Source organism: Frieseomelitta varia, unplaced genomic scaffold (genome assembly GCF_011392965.1).
Source record: "Frieseomelitta varia isolate USP_RPSP 00005682 unplaced genomic scaffold, Fvar_1.2 scaffold_356, whole genome shotgun sequence".
Lineage (NCBI taxonomy): Eukaryota > Metazoa > Arthropoda > Insecta > Hymenoptera > Apidae > Frieseomelitta > Frieseomelitta varia.
The window spans coordinates 73,266-95,106 of NW_025110097.1; the positions used below are offsets into that span (position 1 = coordinate 73,266).

Here is a 21,841-nt window from a genome sequence, read left to right on the forward strand (position 1 = left end):
GTTTAAAAATAAAGGGATGTATTTAAATAATTTCATTTGAATGCCTTCATTTTACCTTTTTTGTTTGTTCTAATGGAGAAATTGAAATGATAAACGATGTAAATGGTAAAGAAGTAAAACCTGATAATTTTACTAAGGAAGAATACAAATTTTATGTGAATTTTATATACTTAAAAAACGAACCCTGTAAATAATTTATTTTAACTTTAATTATCAATTATTAAACTATTAATCGACTAATTAATGACTAATCAGCTATTAGTCTTTAATTTTAAAAATTATTGCAAGATGTATTATTAATTAGATTACAGTTGAGAAAAATGAAAAAATAATGTACACATAAATTTAATTAATATATCTTCTTTTTTTAATTAATTTATTTTTATATTTAAAATTGCATTATCTCTACTGGATTATTAGCAAACACAAGATCATGATGATGATGATATTCGCATCAACGATATTGATAATAAAAATCAGCGAATTAGATTAGAGCGGTTCAGTATGTTTATTTTGTTCAGACATGTGGAAATTTGAGAAATATTTTTTATATTGTTATAATATAATACTATATATAATATATAAAATATATAATACTTAATACAGTCAATACAATAGAGTATGAATCATCTAAGACTGAAATATTAATTAAAACTATTAATTATATCCAAAAATATTTTAGGTAAGAATTTAAAGATATTTAAATAAAATGTAATATTTCCATTCCTACATTCCTTAATCCATTCTCTATAGTGAATCAAAAAATTATCGGCACATCCTATAATGTCTTTGCACATATTATATTTTTATTATAAATTACATTATTTCCTGTTGAGAGTAAATTGAATATTTTTAGCTTGGACAAAAAGATTTGTATGGTTTGGATCATGTTTATCATACAATGGAGTAGGAAATTGTGCAATTATCGATAAAAAATGTTTAGAGTTTTATAGATATGTTGCGAGATAATTCATTTATTCATTCATTCGCTTTTAATGCGTCAATAATTTTACACATGTAGCTAAAAAGACAAGAGAGTGACTATTTCACAATACATTCAAACAATTTCCCGTGCCACCACTAAACATAAATCCAATTGAATATCAGTAGTATTTGTTAGATTTAAAAGTTGGGATAGAAAGATTTTAATAGAAATGATTTAAAAATAGTATTGTTAGAAAAATGATAAAAAAATTTCTTCGGAATTTTTTTAGACTGTCAAATCGATTATTATGTCAGCTTATCAAAATGCACACAAAATATTAAACACTTTTTTTGTACGTAATAAATAAAATTACGATGTATTTTTCATTTTTGTTTCATACATTTCTTTCCATCAAATAATTAAGTGTGCTAAAAGAATTGTTCGAAAAGACTCTATAACATGTGTATATTAAAAAACGTTAAGAGATATATGTATTAATACTTAAGTATCAATGACTGAGAAAATAGGTTTGAGTATAATTTAAAATAATGAACTAATAGTTATTTCAAATATATTTCAATTTATCATTTTTGAAACTATTATGTATTTGAGAGAAACGTCTTAAATATCGTGGTAATAAAGATTATTTAAATTAATTGAGAGTTTAAGAAACACTGCTTTAGTATGTAGATATTTCTAAAAAACTAGATGTTCTAATATTTTTTTAATTCACTGTATACACTGAGAAATCACTAGTTTAGCAGATATTTTAATTTTAATTTTAATAGGTTTGTAACCTATCAAATGTAAGACAAGATATTCATGTTGTCTTTGTCCGTTATGTCGTTTTACGTCTTTTCTTATCTTACACATGAAATTAAGATTAAAATATCTGCATAAACTATTGCTTATGCGATCTAAATCAGTTAGTAAGTTAATATCTTGTACAGAAAGTGTAGAAATGGATCGATCAGTGTATTAAAAAATGTATGGTTCGATTTAAAAAAATAGGATTGATTTTCATATATTTTCTAAACATTAACCCCCAAATAACTGAATAATTACTTTCCTCTTAAAGTGAAACAAGTTCCTCTTTAAAACATCTTTTAGTTTAACTTGTTATGAAAATATTTGAACTTTCAGTCTTAGAAGACTCACTCGGTAAGTTTAATTAAAATATTAGTACCATATGTACAGAAATTCACTGTTAATAAGTTAATACGATACAAGTATATGTGTACCCAATGCTAATTAAAACAACTTGATCTCTTTCGTTTAGCGACCAAACTTTTCTCAAAAATACTAATGTTTCGGATTTCGTATTGACGAGATTATTGATTTTTTTTTTAAATTACTATATTATTTCTATTTCTTCTTTACTTTATCTTTTTAATAGAAGATCATTTATTTTGACTGATTAAGTCTTGATAAAGTACTGACTGGTTTTGCAGCTTCTCATGTTTGCATGTGATAGAATTCAAGCAAATAAAATTTCAACATTTTCATTGGATTAGTATATTACTATATATTACAATATTTTCGATTATTTATTTAGTAATAGGATTTCTCGAACTAATATTTTGAACCGTTAACAGTATATCAGTAATTAAATTCCTTTTTATACAATTTAATCGGTTTAATATTTTTTTATTACATAAACTTCAAAGGAAAAAATTAAATATGAAATATGATTGGAAAATGAAATATTTTGGCAGGTTAAACTAGAGATTTTTATTTGCAGTAATCGCTACACAAAAGCCTTTTTTTCTTTGATTCAGATCCATCGATAAATTAAATTTAAGTATAATTAAGATAATTGCTTATAGAATCAAAAAAAATTGCTCTGTACCTATTTGAGATTGTATTTTCTTTTGTCGACGATATTGAAAGATTTCTCTAGATATTCTCAATTTATACATATATTTGAGAATATATCTTTTACACAGAAAAATTTAGAGGATTTAATAGAGAATAGAGGATATTTAATATATTCATTAAAGCAAATGTTATGTTAATAAGATTGTTTAAGGAAACAAAAAGAGTGGTAGCATATTTAAAACTTAATTCATTTCTTTGGTTAATCAGTGGAGTTAAATTGAGATAGTGTTTATAGGATTATTACGAAAAAGCTCCATTTTAGGTAAGCAAAAACACGTACTCGCGCTTCAAAGTTATGAATATGTTGCAATATTTTTAATCGAGAATTGATAGAAACACGTATGTTATATTCTATTATAATTATATCATATTTCAATTATTTATAATTAATTATATTATTATATACAAGGTGATTTACGTAACTACGTTATTTCAGTGTGCAAGTTATGTGAATCACCTTGTATATATAAATTTTGTGTAAAATTAATAATAAGATATCTGCGAATCCCTCGTCTGGAATTGCGGTACAAGAAAAAGGGTGAAAAAGTTAATATTTTCAAATATACATATGTACAATCGATGTATGAGTAAGGAATCATTGAATACGTTTAAAAGTATGAGATATTTTATTATTAATGATCTTTTACTATTAATGGTAAATATTAGTATAGTATCCTTGTATTATGTGCAATCTTTTAAATCTGCACTTTTTTTTTTATATTTGCCTTGGTTTTCTTAGGAAAAATTTTGAGACTGGCAAAGAAAGAAGTAGGTGACTTTTATACTCAGGAATCATTCTGCTATCTTTTTGTAAATTTACAATTAATGTCTAAATACACATTATATCTAATACTTATTCGAAGGCGTATTTACACAAAGGAAGAGAAACATTCACTTCGTAGTGTTATGAGAGACACTTCTATTTGTTACAATGGTTTGACAATATGACATCTTTTATACTTATTTTGCTTCTGAAGATATAAAAGTACTAAATCTTAGTAATTCGTTAATATTCTAGGATGGTAAGTAGGAGCAAGGGATATTAGATACTCTGTGTAGTAAAAAATTCACATATAATTTTTGATGCTTCAACAGCTTAACTAAAATAATCTATTGTTGACTGAAATTTTTATTTTGCATGCATTTATATATGTTATCACTGTAACATATAAAATGTTATTAAAAATTTATTATTATTAAAAAAATGACAAGGACTTACAAAATTATAGAGGTAATTTTGATTTTTGCTGACCCTAATTCAAGATATAACAAAAAGAAATGATAGCAATTGGTATTAGATAAATTTACTCAAAGTAAAAGACTATGAGAGTGGCGGTTGATTTAAATCAATTGCTTGATTAAAATTTATTTATTTTTTTACAATTCTTATAGTTAAATTAATTAAAGTTTACGCCAAATTATCTTATAAACGAACATACCGAAGTCGGAATCACAAATTTTGATGAAATTTGACATGAATGTAGTTTTCAAAAAAATATTCGATCCGTATTTTTTTAATCGGCAATAGTCGATGTTGAAGAAGTGAAAACTACCCTCAAAGTTGGAGGTGCGAAACATATTTTGTTAAATATCTCGGAAATCATTGAAGATACCGTTTTTGTGTACATCAATGAAATTAGTGTTTTTTAACAACGAATCTAATAGTGTATATCATTTTGCAAAAAATCTTTTGTTTAAACAGTATATTAAAAATACCGTTTTATTGGTAAGTTTTTCCAAATAAATGTTAATAAATGTTTTTGAATATTTGTTTATGTATACTATATATTTAAACACAAATTACGGATAAAATAGAATCTTGATTTTTTCATTATTTTCAAATCTTTCTCGCTGAACGTGCAAAGCAGGGTGCAACCTGGAGTTGTTCTCTGTTCCTTTTTTTTTTTTTTTTTTTTTTTTTTTTTTTTTTTTTTATTATATGATTAACGTCGCATCTACCTTCTGGTCATTAGCGACGGTTAGGTACTGTTTCCTTCTTTTCTAGATAATTATATCTTATGGTAGATGTTAGTTTCCTTTAGATAGTTCAGAACATTTCCTATGAGTTTTTGTGACGTCAGGGCTGCTGGTGATGTTATTTTGTATTTTTGCCTTTGAGCGTGGTACTTGCTGCATTCAAATAGCAGATGATGGGTTGAGATTATTCGGTTGCATTGGTTACACAATGGAGATTCTGTTTTTTTTTTAATAGGTACTCATGTGTGAGTTTGCAGTGTCGTGTTCTAGGCCTTGTCATGACTAATTCTGTCTTTTCTTTTCATGTTGTTGGTAGGCATTAGTTGGTAAAAATCTTGGGTTATTTCATATGTTTTTGTTTGTTTGGAAGTGTTCCATATTTTGTTCCATGATTGTTTTTCGGCATGATGTAATGTTACCACGAGGTCCTGATAAGGAATTCGTCTTCGGATGACATCCGACGAGGGCGATGTTGTTTCTTTGGCTGCTATGTCAGCTTCCTCGTTACCTTTGATTCCCTGGTGGGATGGGACCCAGGCGATGGTAATGTGTTTTTGTTGGTGAGGTTCGTAAAAATATGCTGAATGTTTAGAATGGCTTCATGTTTTGTTTTACTGTTTATGTTCTCTATTGCTCTGATTACGCTCATGGAGTTTGTAAAAATGATGGACGATTGAGTTTTGTTGTTTTGTATATGGTGGAAAGCTTCGAGAATTGCACAAGCTTCTGCTGTGAAGATAGATGCGGCTTTTGAAAGATGGAATTTTTTCACAGATGATGGCAAATCCAACTCCCTGGTCAGTTTTGGATGCGTCAGTGTATAGTTTTTGGTGGTTTGGATATTTACTGCATAGTTGTTGGAAGTTATTTCTATGTTCTATACTACTTATTTGATCTTTAGGATATTTTGCGAGGTCAACATTCATTTCAGGGATTTTTAAGATCCAGGGAGCTGATTTCTTGTGTTTTCGTAGAATAGTTGGTATCGATGTAATTTCAGCAAGAGTAGTATACTTGGCGATTCTTCCATGGAACGGAATCGGTAACTTCGGTTCTTTGGTTTGTAGTTGCATGTATCTATTTGTAAATATATTATTGTAGGTGGGGTTATCTGGAATAAAGGACATTTTTACTACATATTTTAGGCTTAGATGTGGGCTAGTCCTGTAATTTCCAAACACACATTTTACCAAATAATTTTAGTTTTTTCATGATGATGTATACGTCTTAATTATATAATGTCTCTGAGATAACCAATATTGATGACGGACAACAGAGGACGCTACAAAAACCCGGGGTGTAAAGGAGTTACAAAAATAAAATGTTCCAAATGCAACGTACATCTATGTTTAACGCCAAGTGCAAACTGTTTTATGGAATTTCACGCTTAAGCTTTTATGCACAAATATTGTAAACCGTTGTTACTTACTCAAAGTTACAAAGTGAATTAATTATAATAAAATTGTTTAAATTGGTAAATTTTTTTTTAATCTGCATATATAGGTTTATAATTGTTGATTTTTCGTTGCATAAATTTTTTTATATTTAAGAAAAGAATTCGGCCCATAGAGGGTTAATGTTGTCTACTTTTTCAATTTCGGTGTTTTGCATATAGAGTTTAGGCGGATTTTGTGTCGGTTTACGTTGTCTAGAAAATATAATGTATTTTGTTTTTTGGGAAGAGAATTTAAGTCCAGACTTTTCAGACCATGTTAGCAGGTTTTCATTTATATCTTTTTATAAGAGTTCTATGGTTGTGGTTAGTTTTCTTCCACTGCAGGTTAGTGTTAAGTCGTCTGCAAACAGGAATCCTTGGATTGGTGGTTTGATGTTAGTCAGGATGTCGTTAATCACTATTAAGAATAATGTAACACTGATTACCGAGCCTTGTGGTACTCCATTGTGGATAATGGTTGGATTAGAAAGAGTTCTGTTTGTCTTTACTTGGATGGTTCTGTTTGAGAGGAAATTTTTAATAAAAGTAAATATGTTGCCATTTAGTTTGATTTTAGTGAGGGCTTTGATGATTTTTATCCTTGGAATTGAGTTATAGGCCTTTTCGATATCTAGACATATTGTAACAAGAGATTCATTTTTTAGAAACGCCTCGCATATGTTCGTTTCTAGGTTGATCAGGACGTGGTTGACCTAATACTGCCTAAATCCATGTTGGTTAGGAGATAGAATGTTATTTGATTCCAGGAATCATCTAAGCCTTCTATTTATTATTTTTTCTAGGAGTTTACATAGGCAGCTTGTTAAGGTGGTCGGTCTATAGTTCTCTGGTTTGGTTTTATTCTTACCTGGTATAACTACAGCTTTCCTCCAGTTGTCAGGGAATACTTGATGTTGCCATATGCAATTAAAGATCTTTAGGAGATGGTTGATGCCGATTGGTGGTAGTTCTTTGATTAGTTTATTGGGTTATTATCCGATCCTGGGGCAGAGTTTTTTGTGGTGTGAATGATGTTATTTAATTCTTCTAGGGTTATATTAAAATTTAGGATAGAATCGAAATGGGGGATGGTCCATTATTAGATTTATGTTGTCAGTCGTGGATGAGTTGTCACTTTTGTTGTATTTTCTGTTCGAGTTTTTTTCGAACGTCTTTGCGAGGACGTCAGCTATGTCTTCTGGATTGGTTATGTAGTTATCGTCTCCTAGGTTAAGAAATTGAATTTCTGTGTTGTATGTTATACTTAATATTTTTGATTTTATTCCATATGGTATTCGTTGGGGTTTTGTTTGTAATGGTTGAAATATATATTTGCCAAGATTGTCTTTTGTTTTCTTTTATTTTTCTACGAAATTTTGCTTGTAGTTTTTTAAATTCTACTAAGTTTTCTGTTGTGGGTTTTCTTTTTGCTTTATTGAACGCTTTATGACTTTTTTCATGGCTACTTGACACTCTTCGTTCCATCACGGTGTTTTTCTTTTCTTTGTGTTTGTGGTTTTTATTGGCCGGAGCATTCTTGTGCTGCCATTTTGATAATTGTTTCTAGTAAGTTGATTTCTTTATTAATATTGTTTGAATTAATTTCACATTTTGAAACTTCTTGAAAGGTAGTGGCTATTGTTGTTCTGTATGCGTACCAGTCTATTTTTCTGAAGTTCCATTTGTTAGATTTACTTTGTGGTGGTGAAATAGAATCCAAATAAGTAACTTTTATGAGGAAGTGGTTGCTATTATGGAGATCTTGTAGAGGTTCTCATTCTAAGTGTTGAGATAGTCTACTATTACATAGAGTTAAATCAATCGCACTTAATTTCCGAGTACTTACTGTAAAGTGGGTTGAGAGACCTGAATTGTAAGGTAATTTCTGGGCCCTCTGATAGTTTTTCAATATTTTTCCCATGGCTATCTACTTTATAAGAGCCCCAAAAGTAGTGGTGGCTATTGAAGTCACCCAATAATATGAATGGTGTTGGAAGTTGACTTACAAGTGTTTCTAGCTCGACCAAATTTAGGTTTGGCTCTTTGGTAAGTATATATTACATAGGTGAATTTTGCTTGGAAGTTGTGCCGTAACTGCAGTTGCTTCTAGGTCTATAATTAATTTGAAGGCATCAAATTGTTCAGATACCGCGATGAATACTCCCCCGTTTGCGTGATCTTCGCAATCTCTGTTTTTGCTGAACGCAGTGTATTTTTTAAGTCCCGGATGTTGGTGTTTCTTAAAGTTTGTTTCTTGCAGGCAAAGAATAATTGGGTCATATCGTTTTAGAAGTATCTGAAGTTGTTCGTAGTGTGTGTAAAAGCCGTTTATGTTCCACTGAATTATATGTTTCATTTGTATTTAAGAGGAGTCACTCTCTATTTCCGATGACCAACTAATGATTGATTTGTTTGATTGGTCCTGGGTTATTTTTTTGCGGAGTGTATGTATTCTATTTTTCCAGCTACGATCTTTGAGTAAGGGATTAATCTTTGTAGTATTTCGGCTAGGGCTAGGGTATTGGTCATGTATGTTTTTGCGATTTCTATTATGGTTCTATATGGTTCTAGTATATCATCAATTTTATCCAGAGTAAAAGCGGAGAATAGGGGACGTTTAGGTTTCTTAGAAGTTGGATTAGTCTCATTATGTGATTTTTTGGTAGATTTTGGGTCTCGGGTCTTGAAATATATATTACTTGGATTTTCTTAATTTGCATCGCTTTCTTCTGATGTTGTGGATAGCGGTCTTTTGTTTCCTGTTTTATTTGCATTTATATCTTCTATTGCTATTTCCTTGTGTTCGATTGTGTTAAGAGAGCCTTGGGTTGCTAGTTCTATGAGTTTGATTGTGTTCGGGGTTTCTGGTTTTGCTTCTTTTGGAAGATCGTTGGTATGGGAGGATGGAGAGGAATTTGAGTTTGGATTTATTTGAAAGATGGATACGTTTGAGTTTGCGTTGTTTGGACAATGATTAGCAGTGTGTCCTTCTTGGTTGCAATTAAAACATATTTCTCTGTGGTAGTGAATATTCTGAAAGTGTTATTTTCTAACGTAATAGGAAAGGAGCTCGGGATTCTTTTTACATCTTCTGGATCTACATAAACTTGCCTTCTAAAACTTAATATGGGCCAAATCTGGATCGGTGATCTCTGCTTTTAAGTGGAGTTATTTTTGAATATAATTTGGTGCTATTCCTTGTGAACATATTTTCGATTGCTGAATTGGGGATTATAGGTGCGATATTTGAATATAATTCTTTGGGCCGGTAACACCATCGGGCGGATTTCTATGTTTGTATTATTTACTACTACCATTTTATATTTAGATGTTAGGCTTGTGACTGTTTCTTTACTATCTAAATACATACATATTCTTCCGTTTGAAATCCTTGATAAGAATTTGATAGCTTCAGGTTGTATTATGTTTGCAATTGCTCGGGCGTATTCTTTAATGGTAACACCATCAATAGATTGCAAAATAATGGCTTGATCTTGGGATAAGGTGAATTCTTGTTTTGTGACATTGGCGTAAGAGGTTTTGGGTTCGGTCGTATTGTTTTTTGGGATACTTTGGCTAATTTCCATTTGGGTATTTTGATTTCTGTCGGTTTGGTTAGGATTCTGGAATTCAGATGTATCACTGCGTTGGTTCTCCATCTGTGACATGGTGATACGCAGAGTACGTATATTCGCGTCAGGAGTTCTGTAGGAGTGTATGTGTCACCACTACTACTCTATTGTCAATACAGCACACTTACTAGCATACACTACCTCACGTATTTACAACACACGTCCGCGGTACGCGCTATTATTAGTTACGTCCTATCGCTTCAACTGTCGGAACAATACTGTTCTCTGTTCCTAAATATGTTTTAAAGTGTTAAATGTTAATTTTAGATCTGATAAAGGCTGATTTTATTGTTCAGTACTTACTGCTTGTTTTAAATAGACACGATCAATCATTCGATATGGCACATTCAAGTAGGGTAAGGCACGGCAAGATTTACGGACAATGCATATTGTGAAAAAAGTCGACAGTACTATAAAATTCACATTGAAGGTCGATTATAAAATAGATACACAAATCCCTTCGACCTTCTAGGACCTGCAAGACTTCTGGAAGGAATAAGGACGCTACCTATAGACTATAAATGTTAGTCGGAAGTACAGACGAAATCAATTGAATTCTATTGGAGCTATCGAACGAGTCGGACGAGCTGCAGCGTTTTTATATAAACACCGGATTGTATAATTGTATAAAATATAAATTGTAGAGATATATACGTATATTTCTTACGATATGTATAGTTGTCTTTTTATTCTTTACAATTAAATAAAACAGTTTTTTAGTTTTTTAAAAAACATTGCAACTAACTATCATTTTTTGTAGAAAATTACCAACCATTCATTTCTGTACATATCGTCGGAGAGACAGGGTCAGAGAAAGTTATTTTCGATTTTCTATCAGCCATCTGCGTGTAACATATATATGTAGGTAGTACGTACTTTTTTCCAAAGTTAGTTTAGTTTTTTCAAAATCTCAATTGTGTTACTCTATTGTAAATTTCGCCATTTCTTACGGTAATTTTGCCATTTCAATACGGTACGACATCGATAGGGACGTAACATTTCTTAACTTCACTGTAGAAAATCTAAACGACAAATAGAACTCACTCTTTCATATGTGAGTTGCTTTTTCTTCCAGGTAAAGATGTGCTGTATTCAACCATTAGATGTCTATATCTTCCGCACTTGGAAAAATTTTGCAAGAAAAACAAGATTTAACAATTAATTTATATATTAATTTTAACAATTAATTTATATATTAATTTCAACTTATCTGAAATAATACTATAAAATTACAATCACTAATTCACAATCAATCATCCCCAAGATATAAAGAAATGTTTAAATACGCGTGGTTTAATGTGGTTACATATGTATTAGGCCACAAACATTCGAAAATCCAGTGAAGTTTTGCTTCATGGACTTGCAATTAGAAATTACATACTGTTTTGATTGTGATAAAGTTGTCTCAAAATGTTCGTGGTGTAAAACACATTTGTGCTTCTATACTTGTTCTTATACCACTTCGAGGAGTATCACTACTGCGAAGATTACATTGAGTGATTGAACGTATCTATTTAAAACAAGCAGTAAGTACTGAACAATAAAATCAGCCTTTATTAGATCTAAAATACATTAACATTTAACACTTTAAAACATATTTATGAACAAAGAACAAGTCCTGCTTTGCACGTCCAGCGAGAAAGATTTGAAAATAATGAATTTTTTTATAATGAAAAAAATTAAGATTCTATTTTATCCGTAATTTGTGTTTAAATATATAGTATTCATAAATATTCAAAAAAATCTGTTAACATTTACGTGGAAAAACTTAACAAAAATACAGTATTTTTAATATGTTGTTTAAACCAAAGGTTCTTTTGCAAAATGATATACACCATTAAATTCGTCGTTAAAAAACACTAATTTCATCGATTTATACAAAAATCGATACCTTCAATGATTTCCGAGATATTTAACAAAATATGTTTCGCACCTTCAACTTTGAGGGCAGTTTTCACTCCTTCAACATCGACCATCGCCGATAAAAAATACGGATCGAATATTTTTTTGAAAACTACATTCATGTTTCATCAAATTTCATCAAAATCGGCAATTCCGACTTCGGTATGCTCCCTTGTTAGATTAAGACTTTTCCTTCCATTAATTTCGACTGTTTAATTTCGACAATTTTACTATTTCTTAAATTATGATTACAGAAATTAAACTTCTTTATGATGATAATTATTATGATTTTCAATAATCGTTTTTCTTTCCTTAATTTCTAAAGTTAGATTATTGTAAGCCTTGTTATTCCTGAAACGGAGATCCATTCTAAATGTGTAATTTTTTGGCAAAATTTTTTTATCTATTGTCTTCATAGATGATAGATGAGATTCTTTTTAAGAAAGAAATGTTGATATTAAATATATTTGAGCTATTTCCTAAGCAATATCGAGTCGATTATAGACCATTTATTGGCCCTTCTAAAGAGATTCTAAAGAGATTCTTTCATTTCAGATCAAAATTACCAGATAAGGTTTTTCCTATTCTTAAAATTTGATAAAATGTTCCTATTTTTGAAATTTAGTAAGATTTTCCTATTTTTAAAATACTTGATAATAATTAAACGTAGCAAGAAATTAAACTATTAACAAAAATCATGTATATTGGAAAGATCAGTTTCCGATTATTAAAATATAGTTATAAAATTTCTGTTCCAAATTTTTATATAATAGGATGTTATCTTAATTACAAGCAGTAGGCATAAAATTCAGAATCTTCTCTCTCCCTCTTTGATGTTTATCTTGCTTTTTCTCTCTACTATCTTTTTACGTGATTTATTTAAGATTATAACATAATCTACCTTTCGTAGAAATATTATTAGAATTAAAAACATTTATTTACAATTAAAAGCATTTGCTTACGAAAGCATTCGAATTAACACTCTTTATTCGATTTTGTTTTAAACATTTTAATTTTTTCATATAAATTTGCTACTGTCAACACTACTACGATCCATTATACGATTTAACTGAAGCTAGTCATGTACCTCTCTGACATTCATTTCTTATAAAGTTGAAGCAATTCTTGAGATACTATTTATTACTATTGCCACTTTATTCTATTGCTATATAATCATTGTAATTTATTGATTAAAATCGTTCAATATAGCTACTGTGACTTATTGTTAATTATATATAGATATACTCTTGCAATATGCAAGACGTTCTTATTTTTTGTCTTTGTGTTCTGTTTTTATGTTTTTAAAATGTATGTTATTATTTTAAAATTTACTTTATAATTGCCTTTAAATTGGATCAATTTGCGATTATTTCTTAAATAATAGTATTCTGCTTAAATAATAATCTACTTTGTATTAATTTGCAGTGTACTGAAAAATTGTTACAATGTATCGATACTAGGAATGTGCGGGTATCCGAAATTTCGGGTTCGGGTCGGGCTCGCACAAAGTCGGGCGGGCTCGGGCGGGTAGTCCGAAGATTTTGGGTAGCCAGACAATTTCGGGTAGCCCGACGATTTCGAATCGAGTTGGAAAAAGTTCGAGGGGGATAGGATCAGAGATGGGCATTATTCGAATAACATTTCGAATAAATTCTTCGAATAAAATTTCGAATAAATTATTCGATATTTACGAATAACGATTTTATTCGAACATAAAATTGGGCATTATTCGAATAACATTTAGAATAAATTCTTCGAATAAAATTTTATTCGTATAAAATTTCGAATAACATTTTGTTCGAAATATTTACTGAAATAATGTAAAGAAAAAGAATCAGGAGTCCTTTCTTCACAATGCCTTTAGTACAATTTTTTGTTCCAACATTTTGTTAGTTAATCTGTTTGCTTTAGGCGAGTTTGTTGTCGTTGCAAATGAAAACAAACGTTCTACTGGAGAAGATGGCGAAGGAGTGTTATATTTCAAAAATATATTTTTAATTATGAGATATGCGTTCAGAGACATGTAATCATTTCTATTATCTGTAAAAAATTGTAGTACAAGAATTTTTACGTTATCATTTGTTTGTAAATTTGAAGTAGATTTCGCTTTATTAAATGTTAAAAGCAAAGCAAATTTATTAAATAAACCAAAATTGAAAAAAATGTACTTCTAACTCTTTTTCTTTATATTATTTCAGTAAATATTTTGAATAAAATTTTATTCGAATAATGCCCAACTGTGTGTTCGAATAATTTTTCTTCGAATAAAATCGTTACTTGTAAGAAACGAATAATTTTTCCTCTAATAAGGAACGAATAATTTATATATATATATGTTTATTAAATATTATAAATAATTGATTTCGATAACGCAATATAATGCATATTATATCCCATTTGAACTTTTTCCAACTCGATCCGAAATAGACGGACTACCCAAAATAGTCGGGCTACCCCAAATCATCGGGTTACCCGAAATCTTTGGGCTACCCGAAATCTTTGGGCTACCCGAAATCATCGGGCTACCCCCCCGAGCCCGCCTGACTTTGTGTAAGCCTGACTACTGTAACCTGAACAGTCGGGTACCCGAAATTTCGCAAACCCTTAAACGATACATAATAAGTTTTAATTTAGTTTCTAATTTAATATAATTTCTCTATTCGAATTAAAAATATTAAATTTACACTCGCTAGTATACATGCTAATTGCATGTATCAAAGACTTTTATCTCTGACAACATACAATTTATCAAATACGAAATATTTTCATTTTTTCCTTATTAGTTGTACTATCGTATCAATTTGTTTTATTGATTATGTTGTGAAACATTTAAGATACGAGGTATTAAAAAAGTAAATATTATAACTTTTGAATCGGTGAAGATTCAAAAGAAACGTACTATAAAATTGATCTTGAACGTTGATCTTGCAATTCAAGATAAATTTTTTATTCAGCACAAAAACCAAACTTGTCAAAGGAATCATGAATTGAAACTTAACCTTTTGAAATACAATTCTAAAATTTTATTCTTATATTTATCACAAATCACAGTTATTACACATAAATATAAAATATTTATATTTTGCATTTAGATAATTAAATAGTTAAGCACAATGTTAAAATTATTTTATGATTTGAAATAACTCAAAAAATTTATGAGAAAATATTTCACATTTAAATTATTTTAGTAACCACCAATATTCTAATAAATAATAGTTTAGAGAATATCAATTTTTTTAATGTAAATATTTTTAAAAATACAATTGTAGAAATATTCTTATGTAATATTATATTTATATTTGTATTTGTTTAAAATGAGTCAAATGTTCAGTATCAAAAAACTGTTTCGAACGTGTAATAATTATACTTTTTAAATATCATTAACTTAAAAAGTTAATTATAATTATAAACTATACATGCGTTACAAATACTCAATCTATTATTATTTATTTCAGGATGAAGAGGAAGAAATCAAATTAGAAATAAATGTATTAAAAAGGGTGAGTATTTCTATGGTAGATTTTTACTTGTACACTAAGCAGAATTGAAAAGAATTAAATGAAATTATTTGCTTTTTATCGCTTTTTGCAGTATTCGAATCACAGAAATATAGCAACATATTATGGTGCCTTCGTGAAGAAGTCATCACCAGGAAAAGATGATCAGTTATGGTTGGTTATGGAATATTGCGGAGCTGGCTCCGTTACAGACCTTGTCAAGTCAACTAAAGGTCAGAGTTTAAAAGAGGAATGGATTGCTTATATATCACGGGAGATATTGAGAGGTCTTAGTTATCTTCACAGCAATAAGGTTATACATAGGGATATCAAAGGACAAAATGTTTTGTTAACTGATAATGCGGAAGTTAAACTTGGTACGTTTTACAATACTCTCTATTTTAATTAAAATGTAATATTTCGTTGATGTGAAATGAAGATAGAATGTCGTTTTTTAAAAATTTGATTTTTGCGCGCTAATATCACCCAATTTTTTTTCTTATCGTTAATTATAACTACATTAAAAGAAGAAAAAATTTAATATAAATCATGTATTTATTTATTGTTGAGAAAATTCATAATAAGAATATGAAACTATTGTGACATTATTGTGATTATAATCAAAATGTTTGCATGATTTTCTTTATATATGAATATAACTTCTTATTTTAGAGCTTCCTAATAATTTGAATTATTTGAAGAAAGTTAAAAATATTTTTCTTTTCACTTAAGTAATTCTTCCATTTATAAATTATTCTAAGGAAATTTATAAATAAAGAAATTATAACAATAATATATAATAATAATAATAACAACAACAACAATAATAATAATAATAATAATAAACCGGAATTGTAATTGCATTTAAAAACTGATATGAAAATTATTTTGATTAAATCTATGATATTTCGAAAAACTACGTGCAATTGAAAAGTTATATTATATAATGACAGTTAATGTACATCAAGCTAACACTTGGATAATATTTGAATTTGATATAATTAACAAAATCGTTTTAAAAATTAATTAATCGTTTATTCTATTATGTCGTAGTTGATTTTGGGGTTAGTGCACAATTAGATCGGACAATAGGTAGAAGAAATACATTTATTGGAACACCATATTGGATGGCACCAGAAGTAATAGCCTGTGATGAAAATCCTGATGCTACATATGATAATAGAAGTGATCTTTGGTCATTGGGAATTACCGCTTTAGAAATGGCTGAATCACAACCTCCACTTTGTGACCTTCATCCGATGCGGGTGGGTATTTGAAATAGATATGAATATGAATCTACTTCATTAATTGCTAGTCTGTTTTAAAAGGGTGAAATTTAATTTTACTGATTATTTTTAATTCACACAAAAGGCTTTATTTCTGATCCCACGTAATCCGCCACCAAGACTCAAATCGAAAAAATGGGCGAAGAAATTCCACGGTTTTATTGAAACGGTTTTAGTAAAAGATTATCATCAACGGCCGTATACAGAGCAACTCCTTAAACATCCGTTTATTCGGGACCAACCAACCGAAAGACAAGTTAGGATACAACTTAAAGATCATATTGATCGCTGTAAGAAGCGTAAACAGGAGAAAGGTATGAAAGCTCGAAAAATAAGCAATTCGTGTACCGAATCTTTGTTAGCCATTCTACATTATCTGTATTTTGTCATGTAGAAAGAGACGATTACCGATATAGTGGTAGTGAGAATGAAGAAGATGAGCCAGCATTAGCTGGTGAAGCGTCATCCATTGTTCAAGCACCTGGTGGTGATACTTTGCGTAGAAACTTTCAACAAATTCAGGAAGGTAGAACTTTAACTCAAGAAGTAAATCCACAACCATCCGCTGCTAAAGAGAAACCAAGTAACAGAGCTCAAAGAGATATACCAGAACCAGGACCACCTGCACGTCCTGCTATACCACATAGATTAATCGGTAGGTTTGATAGTGTATCACTAATTGTCGTTTGTGTTTTTTTAAATTTTGTATGCAAAGTCACAAGTAAGTTGTCTTAAATATTACGTAATTATTTTTGAAATGTATAGTAGTTCCAGATCCACAACCGCCATCTCGGCCATTACCTCCAACACCTAGAGATGATCCACGACAACCTCATAAAGTTTCGACACCGCCATCTAATCATCAACCTCTTATTGGTGGAAGTGGTAGTGGCGGTTCTGGTGGTCAAGCTGCATCGCAAAGAAACAGTCATGTATTTAAACCTATGGTAAGTCGTTTAAATTTTTTTGTATTTGTAATTATTTCTTCTTGTATCTTATAACTTCTCTTTCGATATTTCATACTCTATGTCAATAAAAACTAATATATAAACTGAGTCATTTAACATTAGTATCTAATATATTTCTTGTTAGATTTAGTGATACAGAAACATATCTAAAGAAAAAATATTTATTTTAAAAGAACAAATATTAACAATATTATAAAAGGCAAAGATACTTTTTCTCGCGATTATGTATTTTAAAATTTATAGTATTTTGTTTAAATAAGATGGTATTAAAATATTATATATTATTATAACTACAATAGAAAAAAGATAAATTTATTTGTTTATGATATTTTAATTATTAGATGATCTTCTTGGTAATTCGTATAAACTGATGTGTTTAAAATAATATATATAAATGTATATATAGCAGGGAGAAAGTTGTATATAGAAAAATTATATCAGTAAAATATTATATAAGAAATAATTCAAGCATATATACAGTATTTATAGTACATTTATTATAACCACGTGTCAACGACGAAAATATAATTGTTCAAGCGTATAATTGTTACTGTATGTTTGTTATTTTTGATTATAATATTTCCATTTTGGTATTCTATATTATTTAATATTATTATTTCTATACTCGGTTTTTATATTTGTAAATTATCATATTTCTATAGTTCTGTAATTATCGTTCGCACTTAATTTAGTTTTTTCGGTTTTTATCCTGTAGTTCGTAGTACAAAAATTTAAAAAAATTCTTTTTAAGATTTCTTATTATCCCACTTTTTAAAATTGTAATATATAGTAAAAAAATGATGTCTATGAAATTTCACAGTGATCAAACAGTAATTCGTGTCGTATTTGAAATTTTGAAATTTTGAAAATTTTTAACATTAATTTCTAATATAATTACACATATTTTCTTATTTTGAAGTACTAATAAATATTCTTTAATGGTATTACAATTTCTTAGGCCTTTTAATAATATATCAATAATTTTTGAGTTTTATTATTGAACTTACATAAACATAATGTACACATAATGTAGATTTACATAATATAGACTTACATAAACATAATGTAGAGTTAAAAACTAAAATTTTTTTGTATATAATAAATTTATAATAATCATTAACGAAAATTACAACTATGTATTACAACTATTTGTATATTTATGATCATAATACTATTAAATTTATTTAATGCATCTTTCTTCTATTCATAATTTCATTATATTATTTGTGCTTCTACAAAATATACTTTTTTTGCATGCTTGGTTAATAAGTTGTAGTTACTTATTAATTTTATCTTCCGCACAATTATATTATTTACTATTTTTTATTATTCTTTCAGTTCCGAAATCTCTAATTCTGCCGTAGTGTTTTCTTCTTCTCTTTCTCTCCCTTTTCCTCTCTTCTTCCATCTTTGTCTCTCTCTCTCCCTTCACTCCACTCTCTTCTTTCTTCTTTCTTCTCTCCAGGCAATCGTCTCCTGCCTCATTTCTTCTTTCCATTTTTTCAGTTCTTATATTTTTCCAGCAATCCATGTAGGACTCTCTCCATATCTCCTACTTTCTTGCTCCTCGTCTCGCTCCTGTTTCATTAGTGCTTTCGCCAGATGCCGCCCCTATACCGCGTTCGGGCCTCGACACGTATTTTTCCAGCTCTCTTGCCTCTCTCTTGCTTTCAGCTTAGTCCTTGCTGTCCTTGTTTATATCTTTCCTTCGTCTAACTTCCACAAACCTTCTTCTTATCCAATTATTTCCTATACTTCACCCGATTCTCCTCGTTTTTCACTCTCTGCTTTGACTTTGCTTCTCACTTGATACTCTCACCTACTTTTTCGTTGCTTGCACATAAATTTTCTTATCCGTGCCGTCACTTTATATTTCTCTCGCAAACGCGTCCTCATCCTTCTGTTCCGAAACCGGAAGTCTTATTTTCTATTATTACTGGATCTGTTTTATACAATTTATTATTTTTCGAAATTCATATCAAAGTTATGAGCAATTTAATTTTGATCTAAAAATCTTTACAAAATTTTGCGTCAGTATTTGTGACTTCATATTAGTGATGTCCATTACTGCATTGGTAACTATTTCGTAGACTATTTGTCTAGTAAGGATTGATAACGAAAAATATCAAAACCATATACACTTAGGCACATTTACACACGTTCTTGTATAGCCTTATAAAAAAAAGAATCTTTTAATGTTTTCTATTTAAAACTAAAATATATTTTGACGTATTTGCACCCTTTTCGCGCTCCTCTCAAAATTTCATGCCGATCAAGAACTCATTCTTTTCAACACTGCAGTTTCGAAATTTTCTTGTTTTTGTTAATAATTGAAGCGTAACTTCTTCAATTTCTCAAAAATGCGGTAAATGAATATAACAATAACAAAATAATATTTTATCGTAGTAAAGATATAAAAAAATAATTTATTACAATTGATCACAGTATTTCTAATTTATAAACTACGTTGTTAATATAATTAATAATGTTTGTTTATGCATATTAAGTAGCACATTGTTTTTGTCATGTGTTTAAAATTACCAAGTAATTATGTCTAAAATTTTATACACATCGTTTGAAATCTGTATGCTATTATTTAACAAAAGTTCAGTAAAATCAAAGTCAAATAGTTAATATTCTGTTTTTGTAATATTAATTGAGTTTATCATGCACAACATAATGTGAAAATTGAGTAAATAATTTTTCAGTACTCATTTAGGTGCTTTAGTGACTCACAAATCTGTAGCTACAGTAAATCTCATGTATGTATCAGTGAATTATTTCTTAATCATATTATTGATATGATTTAAAGACATATTTCTTACTCTTTCTCCTATAAATACCGTAGTGTTTTAAGTACTTATATTTTCTGGTCATATTCGAATGTTTTCGTATGCCTTTATACGTGTTTACTGAATTTTGTTATATTAGAGCATAAGACTATGATCATGTTAAAAAGAAAATAATATTTTTGTTCTTTTATAATAAATATTTTTTCTTTAAATATTTTTTGGTATTGTTAGAACTAATGAAAACATGTCAAATTCTAATGTTAGATGAATCAGTTTATATATGTTATATATAAATAGGTAGTCTACAAACTACTCTAATTTATAAAAACTGTAGAAAAGTACATGCTACTTTTATTCTACTTTGCCTTCTTGCTGCCTTTCATTAACTTAATGTATTTTGTGTATAATATATTTTTTTACATATAGTAAAAATTTGTACAATTTAAATGGAAACAATTAAATATTTTGAAGAATTTGGAAAGTATAAAAAAGTATTTCAGACAAAAGTTGTAAGATATTAGATATTTATTTGATTTTGTCTCTTTGTCAAAAAATCATAATTAAATTTTCAAATGAAACCAACTTATTATTAGTGCATATTTTCGAAATTTAACCTTCAAAGATGATGTACTGATTCAGTATTAGATTACTGATTTATGTGTCAACATAATCAATCACATTTTTCTGAACATAATTTTCGTTATGTTTACAAAAATGTGAACATATGTAACATATGAAAGTTAGATGGATAATTGTTCTATTTACTGAATATTATAATGAATGCAATATTTTGGATATTCTATATAATTTGGAATATAATCTGTAGATTTTTGGAATTCTAAATTTTTCTAAAATGCATAAATTTTTGTATTTTAATTATTTTAATATACGATGTCCTATAATATTATTGAAAAAAGGTATAATTTTTATAAAGAAAACAATTGCAAGTAAAGAATAAAATCTTTTTAAATTGGACTTTGTTTCAAGAAAATTGGTTCTGAGAACATACACATCTTAAAACAGTACCCTCCATACAATAAAAGTTCTATGATTAGACTTATATGCGTGGACATACATACATTGGTTGCAAAATTGAGTCAATAACAAAAATTTTTAAGAAAAATATTTTTTATTATTAAATAAAGTATAAAAACATGAAAATAAACTTGACTATCTGATTCTTTATAGTTCTAGGAAACTGAAGCTATTTTTTAACTTTTAAGATTAGATTTCTTCTTGGTTGAAAAAATTAAAAAATATAAAATCAATTTTGCACCAGAATTTTTTCATAGTCAGATTTACAAGCTTTATCATATCTTAATATTTTGTTCATAAGCCATTTGCTTAGATAGCTCTAATACGTCTTGGCACACTTTCAAACAGTCTTGAGCAGAAATTAGGTGGCATTTGATTCCACTGTTCTATAACATGAGCATATAGTTTCAGTACTGAGCTAGGAGGAGAGAAATGCGTCTAGAATTTTTATTTCAATATACTCTATAGATTCTCGATGTGGTTTAAATTGGGGTTTCGTGTAGGCCAATCTAAG

At 28.9% G+C, this 21,841-nt stretch overlaps 1 protein-coding gene across 13 annotated transcripts in view; it reads left to right on the forward strand.

The window, feature by feature from the left end:
• Positions 1-21,841, forward strand: part of LOC122530821 (serine/threonine-protein kinase mig-15) — a 123,281-nt gene that overhangs the window by 55,349 nt on the left and 46,091 nt on the right. For 12 of the 13 annotated variants that reach the window (XM_043658140.1, XM_043658147.1, XM_043658144.1 and 9 more), the window contains exons 4-9: positions 15,205-15,249; positions 15,341-15,623; positions 16,300-16,511; positions 16,618-16,846; positions 16,927-17,187; positions 17,298-17,479. In XM_043658140.1, the coding sequence (XP_043514075.1) occupies positions 15,205-15,249; positions 15,341-15,623; positions 16,300-16,511; positions 16,618-16,846; positions 16,927-17,187; positions 17,298-17,479 (1,212 nt within the window). The remainder of the gene's footprint in view (positions 1-15,204; positions 15,250-15,340; positions 15,624-16,299; positions 16,512-16,617; positions 16,847-16,926; positions 17,188-17,297; positions 17,480-21,841) is intronic. The other variant, XM_043658141.1, reaches the window with a different exon arrangement.